Source organism: Mchenga conophoros, linkage group LG22 (assembly GCF_057382185.1).
Source record: "Mchenga conophoros isolate Kocher_MC1m ecotype Shallow Benthic linkage group LG22, M_conophoros_male_GT1.1, whole genome shotgun sequence".
Classification (NCBI taxonomy): domain Eukaryota; kingdom Metazoa; phylum Chordata; class Actinopteri; order Cichliformes; family Cichlidae; genus Mchenga; species Mchenga conophoros.
The window spans coordinates 19,369,617-19,382,828 of NC_140546.1; the positions used below are offsets into that span (position 1 = coordinate 19,369,617).

General features: G+C 40.1%; 3 protein-coding genes across 4 annotated transcripts; 2 read left to right on the forward strand and 1 right to left on the reverse strand.

The window, feature by feature from the left end:
• Positions 1-1,916: 1,916 nt before the first annotated feature.
• LOC146549312 (uncharacterized) lies at positions 1,917-4,908 on the forward strand. Of its 2 annotated transcripts, none has more exons than XM_085262318.1 (3): positions 1,917-2,055; positions 2,569-3,127; positions 4,453-4,908. In XM_085262318.1, the coding sequence occupies exons 2-3, from the start codon at positions 2,580-2,582 to the stop codon at positions 4,592-4,594; spliced, it is 690 nt and encodes a 229-aa protein (XP_085118444.1). In that variant the 5' UTR covers positions 1,917-2,055; positions 2,569-2,579; the 3' UTR covers positions 4,595-4,908. The 2 variants fall into 2 exon arrangements, with proteins under 2 accessions (XP_085118444.1, XP_085118445.1); XM_085262319.1 differs by having other exon boundaries at positions 1,952-2,055; positions 2,573-3,127.
• A 1,167-nt stretch (positions 4,909-6,075) lies between these two features.
• On the reverse strand, positions 6,076-9,757 carry chrac1 (chromatin accessibility complex subunit 1). The gene is made up of 3 exons (XM_085262692.1): positions 9,509-9,757; positions 9,262-9,388; positions 6,076-7,000 (listed from the first exon to the last, which is right to left on the reverse strand). Exons 1-3 carry the CDS (start codon positions 9,665-9,667, stop codon positions 6,918-6,920), a joined length of 369 nt encoding a protein of 122 aa, XP_085118818.1. The 5' UTR covers positions 9,668-9,757; the 3' UTR covers positions 6,076-6,917.
• Positions 9,758-10,398: 641 nt separating this feature from the next.
• gatad1 (GATA zinc finger domain containing 1) lies at positions 10,399-13,202 on the forward strand. The gene is made up of 5 exons (XM_085262691.1): positions 10,399-10,860; positions 11,714-11,836; positions 11,919-11,978; positions 12,101-12,284; positions 12,371-13,202. Exons 1-5 carry the CDS (start codon positions 10,681-10,683, stop codon positions 12,559-12,561), a joined length of 738 nt encoding a protein of 245 aa, XP_085118817.1. The 5' UTR covers positions 10,399-10,680; the 3' UTR covers positions 12,562-13,202.
• The last annotated feature ends 10 nt before the right edge of the window (positions 13,203-13,212 follow it).

The window sequence follows — 13,212 nt, forward strand, 5'->3', positions numbered from 1 at the left end:
ATATTTTACTATTTATACACGGCTGTGGTGTCAGGTTCACTCAGCAAAGTCCCGCTGTGTTGTGTTTTTTATGTAGACCAGGGGTGGCAAACTCATTTTACAATATGGAGGACCACGAGTACCAAAACTAAGTAACTGTTAAGCATACCTCCCGTTTTCTCCCAGTGTAAATATGGTTAACTGCACTTTTAATCCCATTTAATATAAGAATAAGAAGTGCAGTTATAATGGTAAGTCTCAGTACAGGATTGTACATGATAAAGGAATGCTGCTGTAGTCAATGAAAGAAATCATTACAGAAAACTACAAAACTGCAGGAAAAGGTTCTGATAGCTCACTGCTCAGACTGTCCTGCAATTGCAACTACAGGAGAGTAAGTCATAACTAATAAATCATAATTAATTTTTTTTTTTTTTTAGAAATGTCTGTATTTTTGTGTATCTATTACTTTAGTGTAGTATGAATGACAAAAGAAAAAAACTCTGGGCATGTAATAGCCTCAGATATAACAACCACCCAAAATAGGGGGTAAACATACAAGTGATCAGGGCTTTTGCCAGGATTTTCAAAGTATTGTGAGTCAGATTTCTCTTTATTTCAGAGTCAGTTTTGGACTTCGCTTTTCACTGTATTTACAACATTTGGACACAATTATACAAATCTGTGAACCACACAGATGGCCTTCATAGAGCCGATTGTTCATACTATAAACAGCACTCCTTTTTCAGTTTGACTGAAAAAGATACACTTTCTAAGTTTAAACATCTGACGACATGTTTTCCAGCATCCCAATTTTTTTCAGAATTGCAGTTGTAAAATTTAAGCTTTTCTCTCACTAAACAGAAAAATTAAAAGTGAATCACAATATTTTCCAGCATACATGCTCATAAAGTGAACTCTTTCCACACCTGTGTGCTTTGCTGCATCAAGAGAATATTAGTGTTGTTTTTTAAAATAAGGTCAAAGTCACATTAGGTCACTTTCTGGTGACAACAACAGCATAAAGATACAAAATTACTATAAAAGTAGTCAACTCTTACAAACAGATCAAATAAATGAAGTGTTATTGAACCATGTAAATAAACTGGAATTCATATTTTAATTTTATTCGACTTCTTATTATTGTCATGTTATTTTCTAAAATAACCAGTGAATACCTTTAAAACGTTACTTTGCGAGGCAGGAGGCACACTTAAGCCAAACCAGTGATTTATTGCATAAACAGAATCTCGTGGTGGTGTAATGTTTTTAAGTCCCACCCTTTTTATCTTTTACAATTCATCCTTAAATTTAGTGTTTGTTTTCAGAAAACTGCTCGTCATTCCCCTTAAATTGCAAAACCCTGGCTTGTTTGTGCCAAAATGTGTCCCATTCCTTGCAGCTTATGTCAGGGTGAAAGCCTCCGGCTGTGTGGATCCACTCTCTGGTCATTCAAAAAACTCGCTAAATAACTACAGATGCTCTGCATGAATTTGAGCTCATGGACAGTCTGGGTACTTTTTGAAACTCTTTTCTCCCCAGTAACTGCAGGACACCATCGTGTTCAAATGTAACTCAGGGATGGTTTCAGACCAGCAAGTTTAAGAAGCAGATTTGGTGTTTTAATTCGAGCGTTTTGCTGTAGCTATTTTGGATGTTGTAAATGGCTCATAAATACCCAGAGCATCGCACCTCCTTCTCCTCCTGCCACTCAAATTAAAAAGTCTTCACTTCTAAAAACCAAAAAAAAAAGCACAAATGAGCACAGAAAATGAAGCTCACAAAGAAATAAATACACTTCAAATCAGGGATACGATCCAGAGAATGGCGCTCTCTCCCTCCAGCAGGGAGCTTTTACTGTAACCCACACCTCACATGCATTTTACAATCTCCCATCCCATCCCCTTCCACTGAGGGAAAATCCAAGCTCCTGATTCTGCTGTTACCGGGCCAGTAAAAGTGATTCAGATTGCATGTAACAGTCTGCAGTGAACGACTCATTTTTTCCGACGGCTGCAGGCACCAGAGGAGCGCCGCTACGCACAAACAGAGACTGCTCTGTGCTCTCTCTGTAAGGTAAGACCGCTGAACAAAAGTCATCTTAGAATGAAAATTCGCATCACATCCGTAAAACAAAACAAAAAAAAAACATCGCGGTGATCTGGAGTTCAGGATTTCCTTCAGTGATGCGTTTGCAGTTTTGATTTGTTGCCAACTATGACGCTACCAAACTGAGGCAAATTTCCGGTTAAACTGCAGGAGAAAAAACACAAATGTATGTTCTCTGGTTTTGTACTGGATTTATTTTGTGTAATTTATTAAGAAATTTATTTAAGCTTATTTGTTATTGAACTTAACATAATAAACGTCATGCTTTTATTTTGAATGTTATGTCATTGAATGCATGCAATCAAGAGGTCTAAGTGTTATTTTTCATGTTTCTATTGATCAGTAGAAATTTCTTGCCCTTCACACAGTAGTTTTCTCTTGTACAGGAAGCTTAAGTATGAGAATACTTGATAATAAACACGGTGAATGGATTTTCTTTGGTGATTCCTGTGTGTCTAAGTCTTTTTCTTGTTGATGCAGCCAGTTTGGAGATGCTCCAGGGGACAGTTAGCAGGGCTTGGCTCTTCCTGTCCTTCTGTCTCCTGTTGGGGATCTGTTCTCCAGCAGAGGATGGAGGACCAGCAAGTCCTCCTCCTAGTTTCCCCCCTGAGCAAGGGTCAGGGGAGTCGGATTTCGAGGACTGGGAGTGGGGCTCTGGATCGTCTCTTCTGCACCTGCTCCACAGCTTCCCTGCTGACAGCCCCTTCACAACAGAGTCCTCAGAAAAGCCAGTCAACTGCACGCAGCGCTTCTGGCTCCCTCCATCATCTCCAATCTGCTGGGAAAACATAGCAGGACCCAAAGAGTTTGCCAGGTCTCGTCTGCTTGTTTTGCAGAACAGGGCCGCCCTGCAGGCGGTGTCCACCTCCAGCGGGGTGGAAGAGGGAGGGCTGTCCTACGACCACCAAGCTAGAGAGGAGGTCCAGGGGATCCGATCAGACCACCAGAAAGTGACCGAAACTATACAAAGCGTGGAGACCGTGTTTGTCTCTCTGGCAGAGAAGAGGAAAGAGGGCAAGGAGCGGGGTGTCTTTACAAGGTAAGAAACAATAACAGTGGAGAATTCAGGAGGAATAACCTGAGATCAGCGGGTGGGTGGAGAGGTGAATACTATAAAATAGGCTATATATTATTATATGTTATTAAAGTTTTAAATGAATACTCTGTAGGTTTAGAGTGGGGTCATGTCACACCCCATGAATTAAAATTTACATCTACTGAGGTCTTCAATGTCAATTTAATGATTTATTGGTCAAAAACTGACAAAAAGCCTTATAATTTAGAAGCTATGATTCTAAGTGGGCAGTGTGTTGTCAATATATAGAAAGTACTGTATAATGATTTAAAACACATCATAGTTGGCCTCCGACCTTTCCCTCAAGGTCTATGGATTGATCTGAAAGTCAAAGTGATATTAATGCTACATAGAAATAATATGGCATCAATAAACAAAATAAACAGTGGCATCAAGAAACAGAGTTTTAACCCTTTCAGGCAAGGTGGTCACTACATTGGACAGCTATTCAAAGGCTGTTTTCTTGTATTTGTGTCAGTACTTGCGCATAAACCACTACATCGGACACTGATGTGTCACTCCATTAATAATTATTAATTAATTATTGTTATTTAACCGTGTCATGCATGAATTATGACAACCTCAATCAGGGCTAAAAATGAATAAAAATACTTAAGAAAAAAATCTGCCGGAAAGAATCATAGCTTCTGTGGGAGACTGTCCGGTCTGGTCCAAATATTGGTATCCATCTGTCTTTGTTATCCGCAGTTTTCTTTCTTTTTTCCCCTTTTTCTTGCTCTTGTGAAACCACGCCATGATGTCTTCCATTGCTCATTTTAAAATGCAGTGCAGTACTTGGTTTCATGCAGAGAAAATTAATGCTTATCCCCTGATTTCTTCTTTAATGATGCAAAATCTGGTGCTTTAATCAGGGTTTTGGCATATTTATAGACAGACTTCCTCTACTGTACTTACTACAGATTAGATGCAACTTTGAGCCACATAGTAAAGAAGTAAAGCAGCTACATTTCCAGCTGGGCTTGGATCCAAAAAGTGATCCAAGGCCAGTTGTTGGGGGTTTGTCCTAAATTATTATTAGTGAGGTTCTGGGGAACCCTGGACCAGTGTTTAACTGCTTAACATGCTGAGTGAAAACAGCTTCCAGCCAATCTGAGTCATTTCCAGTATTTCCCTGCACACATCTGTCTGGACATCTGGTTGAGACGAGGCTCTGGCACAAATATAAATTGAAAGTTTGGACATTCGGCTCTATTAGATGTGAACATTTGAGGGAATTGTTCAAATTTGACTTCTTGTCGTGTTTGCTTGTGATTTTTCATCCCATGCAGCATGAAGGAGCATCTCGCAAATACGAGGGATGCTCTCGAAGGCAGAGACCACATGGCTAACCACCTGGAGGAGAAGTTTTCCACTTTGGAGGCGACGCTTCTCAATGTACAGCTTCGACTTAGAAAACTCATCCATCACTGATGATGCTGGAAACCCCTTATTTGAACTGTATTTATATGATATGAATGTCTCATAACGATGTAGTCCATGCATGCATGCTCAGGATGAGTGTGGTTTGTAATGAGAACAAAACACACTTGATTTGCACCTTATTATGTCACCAGCTCGCCTGCCAAAATAAAACGTGTAACCAAGAATCAGCAGAAATGAATAAATGTCACATTTTCTTGGAGTTCTGATGAACAGAGTTGTAAAGTCTAGTTTTACAGTCAACGTTTGACACAACAGAACAAAATGAACATTGTAGCATTTCTTAAAATAAACACATTACACCACATTACTGTTTATTTAATAGAAATTAACCTATACTGCAAAAACATTGCATAAAAATAACTAAGGACACTCTTATTGCTTCCATAGGAATTAATAGGAATAGTAACAGCATGTGTGAGAACCTCTATAAAAGAAGACGTTTATGGTGGTCTGAAGTGTTCAAGTGCGTGTTTACACAATGCCAAGGAGGTAATACATCAGCAACAGAAGCGACTGCTGCTGCCAATTATTCTGGGAAGGGTTATAAGGTCATTTTCAAAAAATCTGAATACCATCACTCTTCAGTAAGAAAGATTATTCACAAATGGAAAACGTTCAAGACAGTTGCCAGTCGTTCCAGGCGTGGACGTCCCAGTGAATTCACTCCAAAGTCAGTTCTCAGAGAAACTGCAAAAAACCCAAGAGCTTCATCTCACACTCTACAGGCCTCACTCAGCATGTTAAATGTTTAAGTTCACGACAGTACAATTAGACAAAGTCTGAACATGTGTGGTGTTTATTGGAAGGTTTGCCAGGAAAAAACCCTTTCTCTCTAAAAAGAAAATGGCAGCATGCCTTAGGTTTGCATAACGTCTGAAAGGATATCTTTGGACAGACAAGACCAAAGTGGAGCTATTTGGGAATTTGGACTCTGGAACACTTTGGGGGTTGAGTAGAATCAAGAATCAAGGTGCTGCAGAGGCACAAAGTTTGGACCTCAGCATTAGTGAAATGCTGTGAGAGCTGTGCATAAATGAGTCTTTGCAAACATCAATGAACTAACGCAATGTTATAAAGAAGAGTGGGTCATAATTCCTCCATACCGATATGAGAGATTGACAGTCATACAGAAAACGATTAGTTCCTGCTAAAGGTGGTTCGACAAGCTGCTAAATCATGGGGTGCACTTTAGTTTTATGGACTTCTTTTTCTTTAAAACATGCTGCTTATGTATTCTGGTTTAGTTTTTGTTAAAGAAATTATGACACAGTACAATAGGTCAAATAAAAATCGTAAATCTTACCATGGCTCTATATTACCTGTTTGCAAAGGTATGAAGATTTCATGGTCACATTAAACCTCTAAACTGCAGGAAACACGAGGAGCTCAGAGGAGAGTACGCGAGTGGTTTAACACACCAAATTCATAAACTGGTATTTTTAAAAAAAATAAAAACGTTCAGTGCAAAACAAGACAGCATGAATTTTTATTTTAATATCAAATCTAAACCACACATTTGTAAATACACAGAGGGCGATATGCCGACTAAGCTGAAACACTTTAAATATTTACATCTGTTAGAGTCTGAGATTTTATTTTGAACTTCAGAGCATGTTCAGTTGTTTTGTAGTTTTTCCACTTCTAGTAAATTTCAAGTTCTTGACAGTCAAATCACAACACGAATATATGGTTAACAGTAGCAACAGCACATCTGAGTTTGAGATCAATGTTTCACAGCACCTTTAAAATAATGTTTTCACCCACTTGTTTTTTTTTAAGCCAACAGTAACACAGAAGCTAAGACGTCTGCGCTCCAGCTGCGTGGGCTGGATTCCCATGTCTTGGCTCACGTGGAACAAGTCCGTACTGGCCAGTTATGCAGAAACATTTCCGATAACGGTGCACGCAAATCAAGCAGCCCAATTAAGTCAGTGCTACCCGGGAACCTCCATAAACAGTCTAAGTACACAAGCTTAAATGCAAACTTGTTCTGAACTCCTGTTTGCATCATATATTAGTAATGACAGTACTTTAGCTCACACAAAATATATCTGTCAGTTTGCAGAAAAGGGTCGCTGAACTTCATTTACTGTTGGGGGGAGTTTGAAATTTGAGTCTTCACTTGATTTCACATTGATCCCGTGTGAGTTTGCGTTTAGCTCCACGTCCTCTAACTTTTTACAAAAGCCCTGAAGATGAACTCGAGAGTTCAAGTGTCTTTTACTGACGGTCACTTTGCTTTCGGCGACAGGCTGGAAGAGTAGATGTGATAACATCTGTCCAGATGGGAAATGTGGACCATCCTCCTGTTTCAGTAATCAGCTCCTTCTTCTTCTTGCATTTGCTCCAAAGAGTTGAGGTAATCTTGAGCCAAGATCTTCTTAGGCAGAATATCTGTCCAGGAAAACAAAGCAAAAAATTTGTAAAAATGCATAGTTGAAGGAAAAGATCTCATTTTTTGTTGCAGGTCAGTGAGTGATATTAACTCAAGAGTATTAGGAAGACTCAAATGGTTTTAAACTTGGCTGTCAAAAAGTTGACACACTGCACAGCTGCACTAAAATCTACTTTCAGATTAACGTTTAAGCTTCTGTATATTTAAAATTCATCTGATATTTCACTTTATATAGATTATAACAAACTGTTTACAAAATGTTTTTACAGAAAAGCCATTTTTAAAACCTTGACATAATCATATGTCCAGAAGACGCATGCTGAGCACAAGTGGCTCCACGATGTAGTGGTTAACATGTTCGCCTTACAAAGCCTCGACAGAATGGGACACAATCCGGTGTATACCTAGTCTCCGCCCCCAGCCTGGATAAATGGCTAGAAGGAAACCATCAGGAAGGGCAGCCAGTGTAATTCTGTGCCAAACCAAACATGCACGCTCTGGTGACCTCTCCCAAAACAATCGAGCAGCCAGAAGTACCGCAGATATCACAGGCAAAACGAGCAGCAACATGCCCGAGCATTTCCACCTTAAACCCCCTGAATCGCTGGATTCAGACAGCCCGACGTTCAAAAGTAACAAAGGAGTGAGTGTGAGCTGTTTGGATACAGACCCAAAAACACCACAGGAGATAAAATGAAGTTATGAGAGAGATAAAAGTCTTATTGATGGTGTTTAAGGGTTAAAGCAGTGCCTGAGAGACTTAAAAACAGTGCTACTTCAAATAATCCTTAAAGTAAAGCTGGCTAAACTAACTCATCCTTTCATGAAGGTTACAACTTTAGATTTTTGTTAAAACTGTTAAAATTAGTTTTTGTTTTATGGCGATTTTAGAGCCTTTTTGTTTATACTACATTATACCAAGCAGTGTTTCTAATACTTATTCTTTTCTTAATCAGTTAATTTAATTATTTTTTTAAATTCATCGATTAATCTGGTCTTCTTGTGTTCAGCTGGTGGAGGTACTGTGAGCTGCTCCCTTATTTCCTAAGGGATAACCATAGTGGATTGATCTGCGTGTTTGATTTGGCACAAATGTTTTATCAGATGCCGTTCCTGATGTACTCCTCCTGCTTGTGCTTAATTTATGGAATTGTGTCCGTTTGTTGTGGTATCCTACAGACAAGGGCTGTCAACCAATGCTCGCTTTGCAAGGGTCACATGCTAACAGGCCGGCCAGGAGCAGGAGAAGCATGAGGGGGAAAAAAAAACATCAAAAATACAGAATAAAAAGCACAGACAATGTCTGAAATTGACGCTTTTGATTGCTTTTAACACCCAGTTTCTCTTTGGGTTTTTGTATGTTATAACTTTGCTCTTTTCCACAGCCAGGTGACGGACCATCAGCAGCACAAGAAAGACCCACAGAACAGTTACATGACATGTTTTTGATGCATCTGACAGCAGATGCTCTCTGCAGGTAGGCAGGTAGTTTGAAGCTGCCAGTGGACTGCAAATATACTACCTCAGCTCAACCACAGTTTGCCCTTTAGACTTCTGTGATGAATTTTTGTAGAGCCTACAGGGTAATGTACTTAAGTGGCTGACGCTGTTACCAGTCTTGATGCTTTTGTGGTGTTTTATGTGTTTATTACTTGAGGGTGATGTCCCAGTGTTTTATATGCAGTACCATCTATGACAGAAATATTTTTCTTCCTTTTTGTTGCGGTCAGTTATTTTCTGTTTTTGTTTTTGGAGACATACATATTTGTCCCTTACAATGGCCCTGAGAGGTGCACAAAATACAATTATTTAGGGGAGACAATAACGTGATGGAACAGCTGTTACATGTTCAGGGTGGCGTTTCTATGGTGTAGATTTGAAACAGAAGCATAAATCCTGTGAAACTGGAAACACACAACCACAACGGAACCACAGTTTCCCATTTATCTACACTTGCTGATGCTGGGTTATTTAACTACCTTAAACACTTTAATAATCCAAAGTCTGATCAGTTATCATTACAGTAGTTCTTAGACTGTGGGTGAGGCCACTGCAGGTAGGTTCAGACATCGTGTGAAATAGGAAATTAATCGATTTTGTGCTGACTTTTATTCGGGCGTTGTGTGAGTCAGTGCGTAGAGCAACGGGGGAGGTATTAATTCACTGTTTCTAACAATCTGGACTCTGTGCAGTCTGAGATATAATCTGTAACCAGCTGGTGCATCATAGGACCGCCGAGGTGCCTGCAGGTGCCTCTCACCTGTGAGAAAGTGGAAAGTCTCCGCCTCCTGAGCGGTGTTGGCCAGGTCGCTGTACGACAGGGTGTTTGTTTCCTTCCCTGAGCCGTTGTTGAAGGAGGATAGAGCCAGGTGTTGTACAAACAGCTCCTAAAACAATAACAACAGGAGACACACACAAACGCGCTGCTTCAGCTCACATGCCCTAGACAAGCTAACGGTGCTAAAAGTGTTAGCAAATGAATGAGCTGCGGATGATGTTTAGCTTACTGTAGCTTTGGTGGTGAGGAAAAGAGCGTCCTGGTTGATGCTGGAGACATCAGGGGAGCTCTTCATGATCAGCCTCACCCTGGATATCGGTAGAGAGATCGGCTTTTTGCTGCCCGACGCTTGGTCGTCTTTGGCTGAGCTGTTATGAGACATCTTCATAAGGACAGGGCGCGAGACAAGCGGAACTTCCAAGTATTGTTTTGAACTGTGACGCGGTTTGTTTCTTCTTCGTCTGACCAGATTAAAACCGTCTGGCGGACTCGACGCTGTAACATCTCCCCCTGCTGAAGAGGAGGCACTTTGGTTAAAAATGGTTTAGCTGGTTTTAGATAGATAGATAGATAGATAGATAGATAGATAGATAGATAGATAGATAGATAGATAGATAGATAGATAGATAGATAGATAGATAGATAGATAGATAGATCATTTATCTTGAATCTTTATACACGGATAGATGGATGGAAATTACTTTGTTACAGCAGGATAATGAATAAAAATAGTACAACTTACAGTAAATAAACAGCAGTGCCACAGGTGCATAGTGAGGGCATTATACATCAAAATTTACATATACAACAATGATTTCAAAAAAGCGGAAAAAGTAAAAGAAAAATTACGTTAGTAAAAAGCGGAAAGGTAAGACTCATTTTGTGCAAGCGGGCAAATTAATTAATAATTTATACATTATACATCTAAGAAAAACAGCTAAACATATTACCTACTCATTGTGTCGTTTTAACCAATCGTAATTTATCACTACCACAACACGATTGGTTAAAATTAATCAACATCTTCACACTCTCACAAGCTCGCCTGCGTCTATTAGCGTTGTGTCCTCCAGTCCAGTGGCGTCGCATAATTTAGTCATGTACCTAAATCTAAACCAAAGAAGAAGAACTGATGGCAGGCGCCAGCGCAGAAGAAGAATTGTGCCGCTAGTAGTGGCTATAAATGGGCTACAGATATAAACAACCCAAGTTTCTGATCAATTTGGCTGTTCTCGTAAGTAACTCAGAGCCATACCTGTTTGTTTTAAGTCGAACTGCCCCAGAAGGAAGATTTCAGCCTCTCTACCAGTGTCACAGCCACACAAACGGAGCATCTTCATCCTATCACTGAGTTCTGTGTTGTTTCTTCGCCCACCGGCGTCGTTTTAAGAAGCGGCCACGATGCCGCTGGGTTTGAAACCATGTTGCGCCGTTTGCAAGACTAATTCTTCTTCGATGTGGAAGAAAGGAAACCAGGGAGAGATCCTATGTAACAGCTGCACGGGAAAGAGCGCCAGCGGCGGGGCGTCAGGACCCTCCCTGTCCTCCATCACTCAGCCCAGCAATGGCGGAGGGAAACAGGTCAGTGAAACCCAGTGTTTCTAGATTAGAGCCAGGCCTGTTTGTGATGGTGTAAAGCCTCACGAGTTTGTCTTCGGGCTCTTTTTTTTAGACTGGTGGGGCTGTGTGCAGACATTGCAGCTGCATCATTCACAGATAATCCTACAGGGAAAATATAATAGCGCTCCCGGAGCCCACGCTGGGCTGAATTAGGAAGGTTTTCCATTTCAGTTTAAATACTGACGATCACTGTGGGGGTTTTTTTTGTTTGTTTGTTTTTTGTTTTTGTTTGAAGTTATTAGAAGAGCACAGGTCTCATTTCAAGACTGTAGTCTTCACTGTTCATGTGTAAAACAGTTTAACAGAAACAAGCCGGTGTGACTCCAGGAGTTTTTACATGTGGTGTCGCAGATTTGATCATAATAACTGCCTGAGAAAGCACTGGGCACAACTTTCAGGCTCTTGTGCAGCAGCCTGTGCGAAATACAGATGGCAGAACATAAAAAAAAATGATGCTTCAAATGAAAGTCATTTGTGTTGTACAAAGTGAAAGTATTTAAATCTTTAAATGAGAGGCGAAACATCTCAACAAACCCCCAAGATCATTTAAACCCTTATTTTTAATTAAAATTGGTAATATAGCAGTCTGTTGTCAAGTGAGATCAAACTTGAAGGGTAAACCTATATGCCTTAAACATTACATAGCTTCACATTTTACTGAGATATTTTTCACATTAAGTGATTAATCAGTTAACAAACAAACTGATAGTTGTTAGTACTGGTCTTAGTATTGTCTCATTGTTTATTTTTCATCATCTTCTTCAACTGACAAGCTGCAGTCAATTGTCCAATCCCTTCTTGTGTTTGTCTATAGTCCAAGCAGGAGATCCACAGGAGGTCTGCACGTCTGAGAAGTACCAAGTACAAAGCTCCTGCATCAGAGAAAAAAGTCTCAACCAAAGGAAAAGGAAGACGACACATATTTAAACTCAAAAATGTAAGTTTGATAATGTAAATTTGATTTTTCTTCTTTCTTGTTGAGTTCATGCATTTGACCCTTGTGTGTGCCAACCTTTTAGCCAATCAAAGCACCAGAATCTGTAGCGACTATCATCACGTCAGAATCCATATTTTATAAGGTACGGTGTTTATTGTTGCAAAGCATGAGAAACAATACTTTCACTTGAAACTGGTCTGATCTTTTTAAAGCATTAATTATATCAATTAACCTTAATCCTTTATCATTGTCAATATATCACAGGGTGTATACTACCAGATGGGAGACGTGATTAAGGTAACAGATGAAGAAGATGGGAAGCCTTACTATGCTCAGATTCGAGGCTTTGTACAGGATCAGTACTGTGAAAAAAGTGCAGCACTGACATGGCTCATCCCCACTCAAGCCAGCCCTAAGGACCAGTTCGATCCTGGCACCTATATTGTTGGTGAGCAGTTATTCTGGATCATGCAGTGCTCTAGTGGAATTTGTTCATTTAAGCTTTAAAAAACAAACAAAAATGTTTTGCAATAGGTCCAGAGGAGGATCTGCCCAGAAAGATGGAGTATTTGGAGTTTGTGTGCCACGCCCCCTCTGAGTACTTCAAGTCTCGGAGCACCCCGTTCCCTACTATCCCAATACGACCAGAAAAAGGCTATATTTGGACCCACATAGGACCCACACCAGCCCACACTGTCAAAGAGTCTGTCAGTGCCAGCAGTTAGTGGGACTGTGATTAAAGACATGGACTCTGTTCTTAAAGAAATAAATGTACATTCACATGATGCTAGTGCAGGGTCAGCAGTCGCCAGCACATCAGCAGAGCATCTGCAGAGGTAGATGTTGCAGTCAGTGGAGGTTTAAATGTAAATAAGGTTTAAATGTAATAAATACTGATATCTGGGAGGACTGTGTCATCTGTGAGGACGCAGGACGGTCTGAAATGTGACATTTGTTTTTAGTGACGCCTAGCAACAGGAGCGACGGGGTCTTTCAATGACTAGTAACAGGAAGAAGCGTCACAAATGAGACACCCCCCGAATTACTTCAAACTTGGCACTGCCTCCAGTCCATACACCCGCCAAGTTTGAAGGAGAACAGACGACCAATGCATACAGAGATTCCTTCATTTATTAAGGAGATAATGATTTTGGGGTTTTCTGATCATTACTTCACATTTGAAGGCGAGTTGTAAGTTGATGGTAATGATGTGTCTTATTGCTTTGTGTTATTCACAAGCTGTGATGCTGAAACATATGGAAGCTTGTTTACACCATTTTTTTTTTCTTTTCCAGTGGTAGAAACAAGTTTCCATAAAAAATGTTACTTTTGTATTTGATAATAAACAAAAAGCTCTTTTCCATCACTACTGTTGC

What these genes read in the sequence shown, in the direction of transcription:
- gatad1 (XM_085262691.1), top strand. Translation starts at nt 10,681, where the DNA reads ATGCCGCTGGGTTTGAAACCATGTTGCGCCGTTTGCAAGACTAATTCT. An exon ending in GCAATGGCGGAGGGAAACAG is followed by an intron (nt 10,861 to 11,713) that starts GTCAGTGAAACC and finishes GTTTGTCTATAG; the next exon opens with TCCAAGCAGGAGATCCACAG. An exon ending in TCCTGGCACCTATATTGTTG is followed by an intron (nt 12,285 to 12,370) that starts GTGAGCAGTTAT and finishes GTTTTGCAATAG; the next exon opens with GTCCAGAGGAGGATCTGCCC.
- chrac1 (XM_085262692.1), bottom strand. Translation starts at nt 9,667, where the DNA reads ATGAAGATGTCTCATAACAGCTCAGCCAAAGACGACCAAGCGTCGGGC. An exon ending in TCCTCACCACCAAAGCTACA is followed by an intron (nt 9,389 to 9,508) that starts GTAAGCTAAACA and finishes TTATTGTTTTAG; the next exon opens with GAGCTGTTTGTACAACACCT. An exon ending in GACTTTCCACTTTCTCACAG is followed by an intron (nt 7,001 to 9,261) that starts GTGAGAGGCACC and finishes TTTCCTGGACAG; the next exon opens with ATATTCTGCCTAAGAAGATC.
- LOC146549312 (XM_085262318.1), top strand. Translation starts at nt 2,580, where the DNA reads ATGCTCCAGGGGACAGTTAGCAGGGCTTGGCTCTTCCTGTCCTTCTGT. An exon ending in GAGCGGGGTGTCTTTACAAG is followed by an intron (nt 3,128 to 4,452) that starts GTAAGAAACAAT and finishes CATCCCATGCAG; the next exon opens with CATGAAGGAGCATCTCGCAA.